Genomic DNA, 13,079 nt, shown 5'->3' with positions numbered 1-13,079 from the left:
TTTAAGAGAATATATACACTTTATTCAAACTTCTTTACTATATACAATACACAAACAAATTAATTTAACTTTAATTTTTCAGCTAGTTCAGCTAAAATGGTTGTAGACACTCAAATAATTAACCATCAATGCTTTCTTATTAAAAAGTATTAAATTAAACTCGAGTCGTTTTTTAATATTTTTTTAATGATAAAGCTATGAACATGACTATCAGTCAGACAGGTGTCTTCATGCCGTTGCCCTGATCACAGCCTGCAAGGAACTTCATACACTTTTCTGATGATAACGTTACTTAATAGTTATAATTTCAATTAGGAAATAATGTATTTCTTTGATATAACGATAGCACAGGACAAATACAGATGAACGTTTTGCATAAACAACTTTACATTCACATCATAGTTAAATGAAAACTGAATCGACCCCCATATACAAACACAATCATCATTTTCACTGTCCGTAGCATATTTTCATGATGTTGGTTTTTTCCTTCACTATCATTTCAGTATTATTCGATACGTAATACATTTTGAGACGCATAAATTAAAACCCTGTTTGAAAATTCGTGTGTTCAACGAAATAGACTCGCAGAAAACGACATGGCTGCCAAAACGAGAATGCCCGAGACCGTAATGGCGGCACTTCCGCCTTTTTCACTGCTGCCTGGAATTTCCTTAGTGACAATATGGGGTTTCTCGGGGGTAGTGACAGCTGGTCTGGGCGTGGTCTGCATTGTGGGTGGTGTAGTGGCAGCCTGGCACATTTGTCGGAGTCCTGCCTGGAATGATGGCTCCTGGAGGCAAGGCTGGGGGAGAATGGTGCACTCGGCCTGGTTCCTCAGATGTGTCTGGGAAGCATCACATGTTCCTCTAAAGGCTTGGAGCTCACAGTTCACCTGGTTCAGTCGCACTCTGTGAAAGGGAGGTCTCAATGCAGTGAAAATGTAAAGAGAGCGGTTTTTGTTTCTTCAGATTATTCTTTCCAGACACGTATAAATATAACACGAGGAACACAATATTTCTTTTACAAATATCCGACAGTCTATTTTAGGCACGCACAAATCAATTTTTTAAGTGTGGTCAGAATTTTTAATCCCCTCGCTCCACCCGTTTGAGTGAGTGAGTTTGGTTTAACGCCGCTTTTAACAAGTGTTCCAGTTATATCGCGGAGTGTCAGCTTAATGTGGGAGGAAAGCCCGAAGTGATGCAGCTCTCAGACGTTTACCACTTCGGTGAAACCCACGAGCACGGGTAAGAAGCATTTGGGTTTGCATGTCTTGTGAGGAGGCTCACATTTTTGTAAACACTTGTATCATCACTATTCGATATGTACACATGCTTATGATAAAGTCGGATTATCGAAATGGTTTGTCATTTTATTGCAATTTGGACGCTATAGGGAAATTACGGTAACGTATATATTTGCAGCCTATTTCAACATGCTAGCTATCAGGTTACAGCCTCAGATTGAGAGTATGTTAGTTGTTAGTCATGTATGTCTATGTACACTCACCCGCAGAGTCTGACGACAAATTGCGATGGAGTCACAGATCCTGTTTCCATTCGACCAATCACAACCTCTCTGAGCTGAGTGAAGGTCTGCTGTGCGCATGTCGCAATACCTTGGTTTCGGGTGAAGAAACACTGGAAGGCCCCCAGATAGGCTGAGAAACACAGATGACATTCAGAGTCATTATACATGAAGTCACACATGTATCGTATTTGCTTCACAAAACATGCGATGATATTTCCACTCATACAAATGTAACTTAAATGCTGTCGAGTGCTCAAAATTCATTCGTGATGTCTCCCGCTGTAAACTTTCTGCTTTAAGCGGAGTAAGACCTTGAGACTCGCTCAATAAACTCCAACACTCACTTTAACACTCAAACATGCAAACATTTCAGCACATTGATAAAAAATTATTTGCAACGGTAAATCTATACACTTCGATTCATACTCTGAACCGTTATTAAATTTTTTCGCGGTGTTATTTCACGGATATTCATGAGATTCAAACGGTTCCCATCACAATAAATGCCATGCAGCATTTTGAAATAATGTTCAAAGCGGCATTAAAATCATTTCAATGGCTTGCTCGGTGACATTGGCTCATCACTTTCAACGTTAGTTAAAACATTACAAGGCCAAGATCGAGTGTAATTATTTTCCGATATTGTATTCAAGTGTATGTCAGCCATTTCGAATGCGGATTAGCCAGGTCAAGCTAAATGACGTCACATATTGCTTCATTGCCACTATTTAGGACGTCACAAATTAATGACGTCACTTACGACGTTTGAACAATATTTTGACTTCTGATACCTTTCTCTGATGGTTTTTCATACGGTTTTTGTGCTGTTTTTCTTAAATGACAATGTGTGAAAATTAGAAGAACCTACTCAATAATCGATATTGTACCTCGTGAATGAATGTTTGTTTTGAGTTTGATTCGGTGACGTTGTTGTTTTGTTTGTTTGTTTGTTGTTTAACGCCGCACTCAGCAATACCCCAGCGATATGACGGCGGTCCTTAAATAATCGAGTCTGGACCAGACAGGCCAGTGGTTAATATCATGAGCATCGATCCACGTAATTGGGATCGATGACATGCATCAACCAAGTCAGCGAGCCTGACCACCCTATCCCGTTAGTCGCCTTTTACGGCAAGCATAGTTGCCTTTTACGACAAGTATAGTCACCTTTTACGGCAAGCATAGTTGCCTTTTACGACAAGTATAGTCACCTTTTACGGCAAGCATGGGTTGCTGAAGACCTATTCTACCCCGGATCTTCACGGTTCCGGTGACGTTGTGCTAATAATAAAACATTCAACTCACTTTCTCTCTCTCGGCACAGGAGATCGGCGGTCCTCTGCATGGCAACGATGTCAATCCCCATTTCATACAGCCTGGGTAGAGTTGTAGGGCAGCTCTGCCCCACTTGCCTCAGACACGTAAATAACTGCTCGCGCACACTGAGAAATACAAATTCATTGAACATAGTCTTTACTCGAATAAATCGCAATTTTAAAGAGCAAGCAACCAGATGTTATCATTTTGGTACATTTGATTGTTATGTGCAATGGATATATTTATCGAAGCGTGTGAGAGTCGGTGAAAAATTATTTAGATCATTGACTCATATACTCTCTCTAATCAGAAATATGCATAATTTGACATTCTCTCTGGACCGGCCCCTCTATAATCCGAACCATATCTAAACAGACCTGTCAATAATATCTCAACAAACCCTATATATTGAGATGTCCCTCTGTAATCCGACGCTAAACACAACCCTCCATAATCCAAAACTGTGTTTGTTATTCTACTGCCCGAGTCGGCATGAGAGATTAAATCATCATGTTGAAGGATGTGTGATTGTTTGTTTGTTTGTTGTTTAAAGCCGCTCTCAGCAATATTCCAGCTATATGACGGCTGTCTGTAAATAATTGAGTCAGGACCAGACAATCCAGTGATTGACATCATGAGCATCGATCCAAGCAAATCGGATACGATGACATGTATCAACCAAGTCAGCGAGCCTGACAACCCGATCCCGTTGGTCGCCTCTTAGGACAGTAATAGTCGTCTTTAACGGCAAGCATGGGTTGCTGAAAACCTGTTCTACCCCGGATCTTCCGGGTCTTGAAGGATGTCAAAGATACGTACCTGCAAAAACGCTCTGTGTCGGCGCTGGTGTTGCCAATGAAGGAGAACTTGTCTCCTGTCATGGACGTGTTCAAGGATCTGTCGGGGTTGATCTGCGCTGACACGAAACACTGGGACAAACTCTGCATGGCGTTCCGTTCACAAGCTGAAGCAGGACATATTAATTTCTCATTAGTTCAAACACCAGTCAACAATGTACTTGTGAACATACTTTGTTTTGTTTGTTGTTGTTTAACGCCGAACTCCGCAATATTCCAGCTGTATGACGGCGGTCTGTAAATAATCGAGTATGGACCAGATAATCCAGTGATTGATACCATGAGCATCGATCCACGCAATTGGGATACGATGACATGCATCAACCAAATCAGCAACCTGCCCATCCGATCCCGTTAGTCGCCTCTTTCGACAAACATAGGTTGCTGAAGATCTATTCTAACCCAGATCTTCACATGCAGTCAAATATGTCGTTTCATGGACATTAAACTATATATTAGTGTTGAATGTTTGACTGAAATATGAAAATACTAAGTTCATATTTATAATACATTTGATGTTGCATAAATTATATTTCAATCACTATAACATTCCGACTATATCATGAGCATGTGTTTATGAATCACTATCAAATTTTGATTTGAAAGGTTTCAAACCAAGGATGACAATCAAATTCAAATTATGACCGAAATATTAACACGTAAGAGTCCGTTACTTACGCTCCATGCACAGTTGTTCCAGGATCATCAGGAGTGATCTCCCGCTGGTGTCGATCATGGTGACCTCATCCGCTGTACATGTGGCATTCGTGAACTGTGCCTTCAGTTGCAATACGCAGGGAATTATAAAATCCAACTCGGCGGGTCTGCAAACGAAACGCTTCAGTATAACCATAATGTCAAAATCTAGCATCGCAAATGGTAATTATAAAAACGACAGAAAATGACCAGTCTCGATTATCCGCCGAAATAGATTTGGGCGCAAAAGGGCAAACAGCAGTGAAAATTTATGAATGGATCACTGAAAAGCAGTGATGACAATAGGTGTTTGCGAAACAATGCTTGTTTAATTGATACAAAATTATATGCGATTCGTTACACAGTATTTTTACTTAGGAACTGTACTGCCCCACTTGTCGAGTTCTAAACGATGTTATTAGTACTATGTGTGAAACTGAGAAACAATCTTTGTGCTATTATGGTTACAAGTAACATTAAATTTGATATTCATCATAATAATAAAAAAATAGATGATGCTTTAACACTATGTGTTTGGGATGTCAATTGACCCGAGGTGGTCTCCGTTTAAATTGTAATCTGAAAACGATCTGTTCTAATTGCTCCATATTGAAACATGCGTTTCTTTTGTCCCTTCCTGGAGACAAAATCAGGAACCTAACGGAATGGTACATTATGGTTTTGTGTCTTCACAGTTGCATTTCTCGTGGGTTGTAATTCAGGGAAAATATGAAAAGTAATTTTCAAGTTTGGTTCACAAAAATTCGTGCATCCAATCCTTACGATTCCTGTTCAATCTGAGCACTACATTAATTGGTATGTATCTGTTATAGAGCGTGGGTCGTTACATACCTGCACACTCTCTGCCTATAGGAGGGGACAGTTTCCCCTGGGGGTAGGCTCCCGGACACGTTCTGGGTGATGAGGAACAACACTCCCTGGAAGTCCAGTCCCCTGGGGTCAAAGCACCGTGGACTGAGTTGCTGGTCAAAGCTCTGCATGCACTGGCCGCCCTGGGGCGGTTGTTGCTGGGCGAGTGTGACATACACCAGGGAGATGGCGACTAAAAAGAAATTGAATTAAAAAATTACTCGATATTTTATCATTGTAAACACCTTCTATGGAGCTTTCCTTTTCTTCTTGGAGAAAATATTGTCCTGAAAGTGTATCAGCTTGTGCAAAAAACAAACATCAGTCATTCATTCAAACCTTGGATGTCAGGTGACCAAACACCATCCGCCATGTTTGATTTCGTTTCACACATCCCTTCTTTTTAGATTGTTTAAGGATTGACTAAACCAATGTCAATGGTAGGACACCAGACATACATTGTTGAGTCAGAGTCCCTGGTTCTGATGTACTAAATACATACATCATATACTTTAAAACACGCTTTGAGGGTTTGGTTGAAGCTGTGAACATGAAGGACTCCGAGAGTTTTTAACCAAATCCGAGGTAAAATGTTTTATTTCTCTTATAAAATGAAAGAAAAACCTCATGCAAACGGACGTAAAATGTCTATTGTTTTCAAGCATTGTGGTTTATCAGCACCTACGAAGATTGAAAGTTCGATCTCACTGAACTATATGGAACATTTGTCGTTCGATTTTACAGCAATCCGCACATTTCGTTAAGTTTACAGTGTAACATGTGAGTAGACTGTATTCAGATGCAAAATATATCTCAAATAAGAGACAGAATTCAACAGAATATTCCTTGGACAAATTCTTCTGGAAGCAAATAATAAGAAATGACATCAAATTCGCGGATATATATGAAGATATGTATGTTTGTGCAAAGTATGACATTAGTAATTTCTTTCTCTTATTTAATCCTGTGTTTTCGTATTGTCCGGCGAAGCTAATTCCAAAGTAAATAACTTTACTTATAAATCGTCAAGTGTTTTCATTTTGAATGTCTTGTAATCATTAAGTAGTAAATAAAGTATTGTTTGTGCAATCTATTCCAGGTTGTCTTCAGGAAAATATATTTATGTCAACATCTGACCATTTTACAAGTATCAAAAAAATGTGTTACAAAATATGGGTGTTGATGACGGACCCTCGGGAAGGGCATCTCTATCGCGTGAATCAATTTGTTCACTCCCTGTTAATTACGTGTGTAATTATGCCCATGGGCAGGATATCAACATGATCAACGATGTTGCCCCTGGCCACTTAACCCGGTAGTACGTTCAAGGTGGAAGGGTGTCGTGTTGTAGGTATTATCGGATAAGCTATGAGTAAGCATGTTTTTTACTTATGATTATTTTTAAATGTTTCTTTTTCAACATACTCAAATATTTTTAATGTGAAAAAGGTCTTAAAATGAGACACAGTGGTTGTTTGTTGGATAAGGAGACCATGAACACGATTGAGTTGGTGAGTGACTTATAAAATTGTGTTTAACGCCGCTTTGAACGATATTTCGCTTAAAACACGATGTGTCAGCTAAATGTGAAGGGAAATCCCAAAGTAATGCAGGTCTGTGATGTTTATGTGTGAAGCCCATTTCTGGTGTCCCCCACCGTGTTATTGCTTGAGTGTTGCCAAAAGCGGCGTAAAACTCACTCACTTCACGAGCAAGAGCTTTGTGATGTCAGAAAGCAAAATCAGGAGGAATGTGGCAAACCAGACCCAAGATCATTGGATCCTGGCTCGCCCATGGGACACAACTCCGCACAGGGAATGGCGGCCACCCATTCCACGGCAAGATCAAAAACAGGAAGGGGAACATTAACAAACACGTGAACATGAGCGTGGATATTGAAATATGTTCGCCAGAAAACATGACAACCAAGATTGTCTTTTGTCAAGATATTTTTCATTTTATATTCTTTGCATGTCCCTGAAAATTCAGTTAAGCTCACATGTACCCCCATGTCCGATACTATTTTCATCTTGATTGTACGTAATGATAACATTTTCTGTTGTATTCCATATATATTCTCTATATTCCAGTAGGCGTTTAGCATACTTTTGATCTCACCATTCAGATACCAGACACAATCTCAGATTCTCGGTAATCAATCCCACACAGCTAAGCAAACCCTACTAGTCACTGTTTATAAGTAAATGCGAGGTATACGACTCAGAAATACATGTAGACAACAAGTATAATTCTAGGAGACATATTAAAGTGAGTGAGAATTGTCTTACGCTGCTTTTAGCAATATTCCAGAATATCACGGCGGGAGACACCGGAAATGGGCTTCACACATTGTACCAATGTGGGGAATCGAACACAGCCTTCGGGGTGACGAGCGAACGCTTTAACCACTAGGCTACCCCAAGGGCCGGGGATATTAAAAGAATTATGGTAGCCCGTGATTTTATATATCAATGTATTTCATCCGCCTGGCATAAACTTGTGTATGAACTTTGCCTATAATATAGAAGCATCCGGGCATAAAATATGTATATGTCAAAGTCAATGTGTAAAATTGGTAAAATATTTCCACTAAGGCAATTTACAATAATTTTTCAATTTATTATATTATGATAAAGAATTTCAAACATTTTAATTCGAAAACAAATATAACTAAGACTTATAAAATCACTTACATGATAAACAGGTTCTCATACCCGAGCTAGTGAAAAAACTCGGGGGAAAGATTCCTATTTTTAATGTAATTACGTCGTAATTAACATTCTGAACCTATTTGAAACGTATTTCTTCAAAGATGTACAACACGAACATTTGGAGATCGTAATCGCTGAAGCAAGACCTTTAATTACGTCTGGAAGTGGATTTTTAGTGCACAGTGTTCTTAATGCCAATTTCCATTACATTGTTTAACCAAAAATACTTTTCAAACGTAAAGCTGTCGGTAAGAAATTACGACGGCATGACGGGAAAACTTGATTAAACTTTCAAACGCTGATATTTTTCACTCATGACAAGTGAGTAGATCAGGCAATTCCGCTTCTTGTAGCAGACATTACATCTTTGTTATACAGAAGGAAATTCAAAACTAAAGCAGGTTGTTGATGTTAACGACATTTGAGAAACCTACAAGGACAGATTTTGTGTTGACAGGTCAGTCAAACGATATCACACTCTTAAAAGTGAACATATTTTCACATTCCAAATCCCAGTATAGGACTTTAACAACAACAAAAATCCAGTATGAATACATTGGGTACAAAAGCAATATCAACTCGCTGTACTTACCAAGTGCAAATCCAAGAAATCCTATCGTGGTCTTCATGATGATGTATGTTTGTTACCGTTGTGATACAACTAAACCGTATTCTACTGTTACACCGACTAAATGACTCGGCATATATAGTCCGGGACCATTTTGACTTAAAGCGCTGACGTTATTACTCATGTCTGTGACGGTGTGCTGATGGGTGCAGTCACGTGATGTCAGCGGAAGAATACAAGATGGCCGCTGGGTAAATGATTGATTGACGAGTTGTCAAACAGAGAAGCTCCGATCTATATGAATTGAAAACCGATCGTCCCGGAGGGAGTTAGGCTTGTACGGTCAGTCCCAAAACAAGGAAATTTTCCCCAGGGTGTACTTGATTTGTTTCGGTAATGCCTTAAACTTTCTTTATCAGCTTGAAGGTGTGTCCTGCAAAGGGGTTAATCAATGTAGTTTTGCGTAATTAGTTGTTTAGTCTCACTGACCACCCTTTGATGTAAAAGATAAAGTGTTTAATTGCTTCCTTATTTAGGACGGCGGGGCGGGGCATCATTGATGGAAGCATCTTTAGGTTGGTTCCCGTCAATCTAATGCATGTTTGTAAGTGATATCATATCAGTTATGTTCGTATTACTTCCGGATTTTACCTGACCTTGGAAGGCTTATTTTTCGGGTTGCTCTACCTATATAATTGTTTTTCTTATGACTGTTTCATTAATTAATGACAAACTGTAGATACAATAAACACAAATATAAAAAATAGTGTGTTATGAATCCCCGACAGTAAAAATAGTATTACAGCAAAGAAAATGTGCAAATCGCGTAGAAAAAGCATCAATAAGTAACTCATGAACAAAAATAAATAACGGAAGGCGTCATCAGACAATGGATTTAACTTCTGTATTCTGGCGCAACAGTAATACATTTTGTGTTTCAGTCGAACTGCCTGTCACATTCTTGAAGCAAATACTTGTACCAAAGATGTTTTTTTTCCACAAATTCAGCTGACAGTGCGAAGATTACAGGTGCAGATTAATTGTATCAGTGATTTCTGGAGGTTTACCTGCACCTTCAGCAACGAACATGTTTGATACAATGATTCTACCAACTTTAACCCACGGTTCAGAATTATAGGAACTACAGTACTGTGAACACGTAGAAAGGATACAGACTAAATACTTCAAACTTATACTTCAGTTGCCAAACAATGACGATGCAGTTCTAGGTGAATGTGGAAGACATAGACTGTATGTACACTATATCATTAGGTGTATTCCAGACCCGTGGAGATCCGGGGTAGAATAGGTCTTCCGCAACCCATGCTTGCTGTAAAAGGCGACTGTGCTTGTCGTAAGCGGCGACTAACGGAATCGGGTGGTCAGGCTCGCTGACTTGGTTGATGCATATCATCGATCCCCATTGCGTGGATCGATGCTCATGATATTAATCACTAGATTGTCTAGTCCAGACTCGATTATTTACAGACCGCCGTCATATAGCTGGAATATTGCTGAGTGCGGCGTTAAACAACAAGCCAAATCAAAACCAAACCAAAGTGTATTACATACTTGACTAAACTACTTGCTATGAAAACAAATCGATTACCTAAGCAAACGTATCTAATGCTGTATGGACTGGATGAAGTTGATCATATACCTTGGGCTACTTACGTCAAGAACATTGTTTTCAAATACGGTTTTGGATATGTATTGATAATACATGATGTTGGAAATTCAACAATTGTTGAATCTCAACTTAAACAAAGGGTTCTGGATGTGACTTTCAAGAATCAAGAACTTATAATCAACTATTGAACCGGAACTCTACTTAAAGTACATTGACTGTAAACCTTACAGGATATCTTTATATGAAGACATTAAGGTGAAGACAATGAAGACAATTTGGATTGGACTATGTCGAAAATGAATACCATTTCTTGTTAGTATGCCAACAATATTTGGATTACGAACTCGCTATCTTGATGGGCATTATTTCACTCATCCATCTTTAAGCAAGTTTGTAAATCTTTTATCTTCAAATCGTTAACGTACAATAAACCAAAGTGTCAACATATATATCACGCTATGAATTTAATTGTCGCCCCACATGCAATGTTTATAAAGTTTTATTTATATATTCATTGCTATGCAAAATATAATGACTTTGTATGTCCTTGGGCCTGTGGCTTACCAATTTCTGAATAAACTCTCTCGCAGAAAGTATGTTTGAACAATCCAACTGATTTCGACCATTTTACTGTTTTGTAATAACAATGTAATACAGTTTTTGAAAACGTCCTTTTCTAAAAATGATTACTCTTATGTCATATGTGTTAGTAGATCATGTGAGAATGAAGCGCTTTTATATGTTTCTAATAAATAAAAGCGACATTTAACCATTTTCATAATAATGAGACATCTCTGTTAAAAACGATAGCCTCCGTGGTCGAGTGGTAGACCGTCCGCTCGGAGAGTGGAATGTCCGGGGTACGATCCCCGTCCGCGTCGTACCAAAAGACGTTAAAAGATGGTTCTTGTTGTTACCCTGTCTGGCACTCAGCATTAAGGGGCTAAAACAAGGACTGGTCGTCTCGGAGTCAGTATGCTGTGTCTGAGTCGGGTATTCATGTTAAACGGCGGCATGGTGTTTCAGTGAGCTTTCACAATAAAGTTGGCATTAGTCCGGACAAGTGCGCGCACGCACGCACGCACGCACGCACGCACGCACGCACGCACACACACACACACACACACTCAACTTTATTAGATGACAATCGCTTTCATTTGAGACAAGTTGTCCCGAACCCTTGACGACAGATATATTACTCAATCTGTGGTTTTCCCTCACGTTTGTCGTGTGGGATTGGGGTGTGCAAAGTTGAAGAGATTGGAAAAATTCTAGCAAATCCTTTGAGCTTTTGAGAATCCACACGACATTAATTCCACACGTCTCAAATACTTTCTGTGAATATGAAGGGCGTCCTTCCTTGATTGTATTAACGGCTATGTTATATCTTTGAAACAGGGATTTCGTCATACATTTGCTGGATCTCTTTGTACGGATTCTTATGGAGCTTTGCAATCCAGTACAAAAGAGAATGGGCAAACGTTCGGGGTTTAGAGTTGATAGTACTGATGCGTGGTTTTGACATATTGCTTCCCCAGTTAACGTACTGGCTTTGTCGCATTATTAGACATGTTGCTTGTTTTATCAAACAAATAATATGTTATTGGAGGCACTGTCAGTGGGATGGACTACACACTTTTCGGGTAGGGCAGCCAGACTTTGGATGTCAGCAGGCTGGTACAGAATGGGTGTATTCCAATTCTGTTTCGTCTTTTCAGTTTTTGCATTCTACCAATGATATCACGCAATGACTTAGCCCACTATGAATGACATTTAACAGGTTCCCCTTTTGGCCCATTTTGAGCATATACTTCGACAGCATCCATAATGATTTTAAAGTTGAGATTTTAAGACAGAGTCTGGTTCTTATTTTGTGCAGTCCCAACAGTTTTCAGCAGTCGAGTCTGGACCAGACAATCTGGTGTTCAGCATCATGAGCAATGATCAACGACGTCGGGGTATGACGTCACGGTGTCAACCCAGTTACCAAGTCTTACCAGTCAACTCATTAAAGTAGGTGCATAAGAAGGTGTGGAACTCCTATTGACGGCCACAGTATGGGACAGCGCCGCGCATCGCGTTGACAAGCAACGTATCACATTTGGTAAACTACTCTGAATGTCTACCATAAAAAATTTGAAAGTCTTTACCAGGTTTTGGATAAAAAAAAAACTCAACTGAAAACCAAGCTGTTAGCAAAATCTTTCCATGAGATTTGAATAATATGTCCCAAAGGGACGGGGAAACGTTGAGGCTATAACCTGGAGCGGATGGTATATTGGCCGACATGAAGCGGATATTTACGATGCAGAAATCGAAATCATCGCTCTTGTCATACGGGTTGTCATTATCTTTATTTCTTTATAGTGGGCACGGGTGGCCCAGTCGTCTAAGGCCCAGTCGCCATGCAGAGTTGAGTCCCTTGGGCAGGCCAGAAACCTATGATTGTGGGTTCGAATCCCGGTTCGCCCCGGTTACGTTTCTAGGTTTGTCAGCACCATACCCTTGCTCGTGGGTTTCACCGAAGTGGTAAACGTCTGAGACCTGCATCACTTCTGGCTTTACTCCCTCATTAAGCTGACATGCCGCGATATAACTGGAATACTGTTAAAAGGGGCGTTAAACACAACTCACTAACTCACTATTTCTTTATGAATATGCAAAGGGATTTGTCACTGAATATGGTTTCTTATTTCTCTGGTGGATAGGTGACTTGAAGATACTCATTTATCTTGGCATTATTGAAAGAGATGAGATCATTTTTAAAAATAGATTGAAATAACGAACCGTATTCACTAGGCAAAATAAGGGCTCGTTTTGTTTTTGCCTATAATGAGCGGCTGGGGTTAACAATTTTCAGTAAAACAATGACTTGATCATGATTATGTTTTCAGAGC

At 39.5% G+C, this 13,079-nt stretch overlaps 1 protein-coding gene across 1 annotated transcript; it reads right to left on the bottom strand.

Annotated features, from left to right (window-relative positions):
- On the bottom strand, positions 1-8,719 carry LOC124119754. Its single transcript, XM_046482388.2, has 7 exons — positions 8,577-8,719; positions 5,256-5,466; positions 4,386-4,531; positions 3,670-3,814; positions 2,839-2,975; positions 1,513-1,663; positions 1-911 (listed from the first exon to the last, which is right to left on the bottom strand). Exons 1-7 carry the CDS (start codon positions 8,611-8,613, stop codon positions 572-574), a joined length of 1,167 nt encoding a protein of 388 aa, XP_046338344.2. The 5' UTR covers positions 8,614-8,719; the 3' UTR covers positions 1-571.
- Between the last annotated feature and the right edge of the window lie 4,360 nt (positions 8,720-13,079).

This window comes from Haliotis rufescens, unplaced genomic scaffold, assembly GCF_023055435.1.
Source record: "Haliotis rufescens isolate VD_foot unplaced genomic scaffold, xgHalRufe1.0.p SCAF_13, whole genome shotgun sequence".
NCBI lineage: Eukaryota > Metazoa > Mollusca > Gastropoda > Lepetellida > Haliotidae > Haliotis > Haliotis rufescens.
The sequence above is the reverse complement of the archived record's forward strand: the minus strand, read 5'-3'. Positions and strand labels throughout refer to the sequence as shown.

Bases quoted from the DNA above. Each gene is read 5' to 3' on its own strand.
- LOC124119754 (XM_046482388.2), bottom strand. From the start codon at position 8,613: ATGAAGACCACGATAGGATTTCTTGGATTTGCACTTG. The intron at 3,815-4,385 runs GTAAGTAACGGA...GTCCTGCTTCAG, and splicing joins GGAACAACTGTGCATGGAGC to CTTGTGAACGGAACGCCATG. The intron at 1,664-2,838 runs GTGAGTTGAATG...TGTGTTTCTCAG, and splicing joins CCTGTGCCGAGAGAGAGAAA to CCTATCTGGGGGCCTTCCAG.